The 6,647-nt window shown below is 42.1% G+C and overlaps 1 protein-coding gene across 1 annotated transcript; it reads left to right on the top strand.

Annotated features, from left to right (window-relative positions):
- Positions 1-991: 991 nt before the first annotated feature.
- On the top strand, positions 992-4,701 carry LOC123162654 (uncharacterized). The gene is made up of 2 exons (XM_044580437.1): positions 992-3,194; positions 4,074-4,701. Exons 1-2 carry the CDS (start codon positions 1,098-1,100, stop codon positions 4,452-4,454), a joined length of 2,478 nt encoding a protein of 825 aa, XP_044436372.1. The 5' UTR covers positions 992-1,097; the 3' UTR covers positions 4,455-4,701.
- The last annotated feature ends 1,946 nt before the right edge of the window (positions 4,702-6,647 follow it).

Here is a 6,647-nt window from a genome sequence, read left to right as displayed (position 1 = left end):
AGAGGCACGATTGTGCTTTCGCGAGAGTCACGGCCGTGCCTCCTTGGAAACGGAAAAAAAATGTGTTTTCTGTTTTTTTTTCTTTCGCGAGTGGCACGGTTTTGTTTCCACGAGAGGTACGGTTGTGCTTTCGCGAGAGGCACGGGCGTGCCTCTTTCGGAAAGGAAAAAACGTGTTTTCTGTTTTTTTTTTCGCGAGAGGCACGGTTGTGATTTCGTCAGAGGCACGGGTGTGCCTCTTTCGGAAAGGGAAAAAACCGTGCTCCCGGTTTGGTTTTTTCGTTCGGTTTTTTTGTGAAAAAAAAGTTCATCAAAACATATCAACATGGGATCTAGTTTTGAAGATCTTGACGCGAAGAATCCAACAACGAAAGCGGTTCGAGATTTGGACGCACGGTTTAAGAGATAAAATATTTTGAATAAACGGATCTACGAAAAAAGGGAAGTTTGAGTGATCTCCGCAAGAGTACTCCTTAGCTAGTGATTTCGGACTTAGGTCAGTTGATAGCCTCATAAGGAATTGGACACAAGATTGTAGTTTCAATTCCTTACTGAAGCAAATATTTTGCCTCCATGTGGTTTTGTCACGGAAGGAGAACTTTTTAACCTGAGCCCAATAACATGAACGTAGTCCAATAACAAAAACGTATTACTATTTTGGATGAGCGTGTACAAAAATTAGTTCCACCTCAGATAAAGAAAATCTAAAAAAATATAATATGAGTAAACGGATTAAAAAAATAAAAAAAACACCTCCCTTCATTATTAGGTATAGAGGTACAGATATAGATAAAGCGGAGCGAAAGTCTGTTTCATGAGTTCATTTCTTTGTAGAGGGAGCACCTGCCTAATATTAAAAATATTTATCTAGATTAGAACCGTATACTTAATAAACTTGTGTCAGATAGTCATGTGTTTACATATATTCATATGGTTATTACACTTTTTTTGACATGTCTATTGTCTATATCCAGGGCGTTTAGCCGGCAAAGCAATTCGGATGACCAATTTCTATTCAAAACTACAGGAGGCATCAAGCTCAAAAGGGTGGGGCTAGACACTAGAAGCGGATGTCTGTATTATGCGAATGCAGCTATAATGACGGCATGTGTGTTGATGGTACCAGCTCTTCATATAATTCACCGTCTCTTATCAATTTTAGTGCTCCAGGATAGTGATGGCTTTTTACTACTGGTGTTAGTGGTGATAGTACGCAAGCTGAGGTTTTACAGGCTTATTGGTTACATTAGCGCGAAAAAAAGCAACATAGTGTTGCACTTCAGTCCCGCAACTGCTCTCCTAGTAATTTGGATTGCAGGCCACTATATAGAAGGATATTGCTCGGACGGTTTTTGCGGCTTTGGATGGATGAATTACAAACTGATTCTTCTATGGTTCTTCATCTACATTTTAGCGAGGTTGAGATTGCCGGGACATGGTTTTCCGTATGACAGAATAGTTAAAGTAGCAGCGCAACTAATCCGTCTCGTATTGCTTTGTTTAGTACTTTTGAGACTGTTGGTATGGTTTGGGCCTATGGGCAAGCTGGTGCTGTTAAGCACACTGGTGCGAGGCAACCTACAAATTCCAATGGCTCTGGCACGAATCATCTTCTCCTATGTGTGGCTTGTGACGAAGGATATTGAAGTTCACGGCACCGAAAACAAAAACGTCAAGCTAGCAGTGCAGATGTTGTACACATTGGTGATGTGCCAAGGGGCACTCTATATGTTGGCGTGCATACTGGAGTCGTCATCTTTCTTGTATCGGAGAAAACTGGCTCTTCATTATGGACTCACAGATAAGTTGGGCATGGAATCCATTGACCTCTACTATGAACAAGCCTTTGACTCTTTCTTGCAAGAAAGTGTGTTCGACACTACCAAGAAGATGAGCCTTGTCACCTTTGCTGTGGACTCCCTGAACACCAAGGCGTCACGGGAGAAGAAGTGTGCCGCAGTCCGCATCTTGGCCGCCTTTCTGCAAAATCATACGACCTCCAGCTCCAATGACACAAAGATTATCTCCCTGATCACCACCTCCACCAAGGCAGCGACCACCTTGATTAGCATGCTGGGCTGGACAGCCACAGAAGATGCAGATATCCAGCGATTCGCCACAAAGGTCACCGCTCATCTTGCTCCAAACCTACGGATCGTGGGGATTCCCGGAACTATGCAGAAGGTATCTTTACTTCTTGATGCCCAAGATCAACCTATTATACAGGAAGTTCCAGCCCAGGTTGTGGTCGGTAATGTAGATAATCAGCAAATCACCAATGCTTCAAGTTCTCCAATAGTGGACAATAACAGAAGGAACAATGGTAGACAACAAACGAGAATGCGCACTGCTCTAAGTTTTTTACCGCTGGACATTGAGGGAGGGAACGCACCAGTAATGGCAAGTCGATCTCGTAGTTACCAATTCTTACTTTTTCTGATGGAGGGGATATGCAGATTTGGGGAACACATCGAAAAGCTGATGTCGATTCCACACAAGGACTCGGAGCATAATGACTCACTCCCTGTATTGGGCATGCAGATACTTGAAGGGCTTGCTCATGATCTCCACAACTGCGCTGAAATCAGCAGAGCAATGGAGCTTCTCCCAAAGATCATAGGGTTCATAAACTGCATTACTGGCACAACAGCAGTGCAGCTGGATGAGATCACTACTTCATCATTGAAATTAGTTGCCAAGCTTGCAAGCATCAATGGGAAAACCGGCATGACACTGCGGCAAGAGATTTCTGAGAACCCTTTCCTGTTTGGCAACCTTACCAAGATCTTGGAGCTGGAGGCCAACCCAAGCTACCTAGAACAATCGAAGCTGGCTATGTATATCATTGCCAAGATCGCCAAGACCTCCATTGATAAGAAAACTAGGCACAAGATTGGGGCATTCCAGGTTATCATCGACAAGCTGGTGAAAGAGTTCCTTGGGGATGATGAGAACCCATTGCGAGCAGAGGCAGGGGAAGCACTCGCAATGCTAGCAATGGATTGCCCTGGCAACTGCTTTGCTATGTTGGATGAAACGAGTTACGACCTTATAGGGGATCTCGCCAACAAGATGGAGCATGGTCAGCACATATACTCTGTGGCAAGTCTACTTCAGAGGTTGTGCCAAAACTCCAGGGAATTAGTGTTGCACCATCAAGGTCCAAACAATGCACTGTCCTCTACCCTTACCGTGGTGAGTTCTCTGAAACTGATAGAACTTTTGATTCTTTAATTGTCTATTGAGTCTTTTTTTTACGCGCCATGTTTTTCTTTTTAGTTTTTTTCCCAAATAATGTCATTGTAAATTTCTTTAGGTTGTCATTTTCTTACCAATACTTAGTGCCTTCCAGTGTTGTACCTCCTTTAATTGGAATGTCCAATTATAATGACACCAATACCAAAATGATTGCTACCTGCAGACACTTGGATGATCAGAACAAGGGCGGTGGACTGTTAGTTAAGCAAACCGTTATGCTTTTCATGTTGACTGCTCCTAGTGGCTAATTGATGTGCAGACCGCACAATCTTGAATCTGGGACTAGCAACCCATACACATGACTGTTGTTATATGCTAATTAACGTGTTTAATAGCCATCGAATTAATAACTAACCAGGAATTAAATCCTAAGTGACCTAACATTTGTGTTGAACCATCAAGATTCAGACGATTGCATGTCGTCTACCTTGTTGACAGTGGTGAGTCCTATGACTTTCCTAGTACTCTCGAGTCCTTTGTGTTACATGTTTTGCCTTTTAGTTTTGTATAATTAATGTTTTTCTGTATGCATTGTCATTCTGAAACTTTATGGTCATCATTTTCTTACAAATAATTAGTTCCATCCAGAGTTGATATGAAAATGATAGCTAGGAGACAATTGGATCGTCAGAAGAAGAGTGGTGGACAGTAAGAAAACCTGCTAGTTACACATACAATTATTACCATTTTGGACTACTCCTGAGGGCTTATTAATTTTGCCTTGTGTTTATACTCTAATATATTTCATTGCCGTGCAGTTGATAAACATGAAGTAATCATACGTGGCCTAACATTTTCGGTGCACCGTATATGCAGGTCTTGAGGAGAATAGTGGATGCAGAGGGCAAGCTGGTGGAGGCACTGATCAGCCTGGCTTCACAAATTTGCAGGGCAGGCATTATCCCTCACTCGTCTGCAAATGATCAAGCATTTGTTACGAAACTGGTGGCTGAACTCAACTCCCGCAAGAAACCGAGCCCAGATGAATTTCCAGATATGAGAAGGATGCTGGTTGAGCTCACATTATCCATCGTGGCATCCTGCCCTCGCTACGCACTCATCTTCAGCCAAAACGGGATGATGGAAGCGTTGTCCAATGTGGAATGTTACATGTGGTTGGTGGTTCCAGAGGAGCAGGGAGCTTTGTGTGCTATGGTAACCAAGGCAAAGGCCCTGATCGGCGTTGATACGACGTGAGCTCGACATGGCCACCATGAATAAATGCCATCTTGTTGGCGGCTGGTCAGTATCTGTCTACTGATGCATGCCGGCTAGGCCACCAAGGCACATAACTAGCTATTTTCTTATGATCAGCAAAATGTACCTTGTGCTCCCTGTGTGGCACAAACCTACTTTCTTTGATTTTTTTTCCAGCATTTACTTGTTGCCACGGACCACCTTTGGACAGTACTCTATCAGTTTGGTTGCATTAAACCTGCACAAGCATGGATGGACAATAGGTTTAGTATGATGACATATTAATTGGGATTGGATGGCCTTAAGATTTTCACTTCACTATGTGTGGGTATAGGGGCATGTGTTGCAGGTCCATAGGTGGAAGTTTTTAGCATATGTATACCTCCGTCCAAAAAGCTTGTCTTAGATTTGTCTATATACGGATGAATCTAACACTAAAAGTCAACAAGCAGTCAAAAAGCTTGTCCAGATCGCTTTGGTTTTTTTTCCCACCTATGCATAGCTTTGGTCTTGTATAACTTTGCTTGTTGTCGGCGTATTTTGTATGTGCTTGAGTTGGTATTGGTTGTGTGCATCTTAAATATGCATAGGCCGGGCGTGTGTTCATTGTGCTTTGTATCTTCTTGATGCTCCATTTTGAGCCAATAAAATCTACCCTTTGTCAAAAAACAAGCAGTGAAAGTGAAAACACACCCGCATAATTGACTGCTCCTCTGATATGTTAATGGGTGGGCTAATTCAATGGGACCGCAGATTCTTCAGTACGTTTAAGCCTAAGATCCTAAACTTTCTTGCTTTTTTAGTCTTTTCAATACTGGAAAAAGGAAAAAAAAAGGCCCATGTGAAAAAAGCCCACTGGTAGTGGCCGATGGGCATCGGCTCTAGTCCCCTACCCGTCGTAACTGTAAGTCTGATTTCGTCATTAGGGTATACATGGGATTAGTCGCCGCCTTTCCATTTTTCGACGCCCTCGCGCCTCGCGCCCTCACCGACGCCGCCCGTTCACCTCTTCTCGCCCTGCTCCCAGGACCCAGCCCTGCTGCTCTCGATCAGTCGATCTGATTCACAGATTCAGGTATTTGGCTGCTGCATTTGTCAATTTTTCCAGCTTAACCAACGAACGAGCAAGGGTTTAATTTCTGGTAATCCTCATCCTGTATCAGTGTCGATTGTGGAATTGGTACTCCAGATTTTGTTTTGTTTGGTAATTTGGTTCTGTAATTTGTGACTCTATGATCTATGATTCAGTGGTGTCCAATTGATGCTTCTGATCAGGATATGCTTATTTTGTAAATGTCCCCGTCCCACAATTATCATGAATTCAGTGGTGTACTGGCGGTCTGTCTCGGCCAGTTCTTATTTTTGTGATGCAAATTACCTTGTATTAGTTCCTATCTGTGATGTACTCCCTCCGTTCCTAAATATTTGTCTTTCTAGAGATTTCAGCAAGTGACTACATACGGAGCAAAATGAGTGAATCCACACCCTAAAATATGTCTATATACATCCGTATGTGGTAGTCCATTTAAAATATCTAGAAAGATAAATACCTAGGAACGGAGGGAGTAATATTTTTTATTGTCGAACTTATCTAGTATGTTAATTCTCCATTGCAATCCAGCAGGCAACAGCTATGAAGAGAAAACCGGGGTCAAACACCGTTAAGATTAATGCTTTTTTAAGCCGGTTGCTTCAAGTTCTATCCTACTGAAATTGTTAGTGAGGCTGATGTGCAAGTTACAAATCTGATTATCCGAGTCGAGTTAACGCTTCTGATCAGGTTATGCCGGACATGGTAAATGTTGCAGAACAAACAGAAGTCATAACCACACCTTACAAATCCGAGTCCAGTTAACCGCAAGTATGTTTTTCTACTCTTTAAAATTACTTAACTAATACTCCCTCCGTCCCAAAATAAGTTACTCAACTTTATACTAGCTTTGTACTAAAGCTAGTACAAAGTTGAGTCACTTTTTTGGGACAGAGGGAGTACTACATTAAGTTATTATCTTGGTTGCTTTTTATCTTGAGAATTGAGATGACTTTATAATCAAATTATTAATATTTTGATCTTATTGGCAGTCGTAGAGGCCATTTTACAAATGTAATGATATTTTTATGTCACTTATGCAAAACCTTGTTCTATACGATTACTTTTTGTACTGGAATAATATTTATTTTTCCTTACTTGGC

This window comes from Triticum aestivum, chromosome 7B (genome assembly GCF_018294505.1).
Source record: "Triticum aestivum cultivar Chinese Spring chromosome 7B, IWGSC CS RefSeq v2.1, whole genome shotgun sequence".
Lineage (NCBI taxonomy): Eukaryota > Viridiplantae > Streptophyta > Magnoliopsida > Poales > Poaceae > Triticum > Triticum aestivum.
The sequence above is the reverse complement of the archived record's forward strand: the minus strand, read 5'-3'. Positions and strand labels throughout refer to the sequence as shown.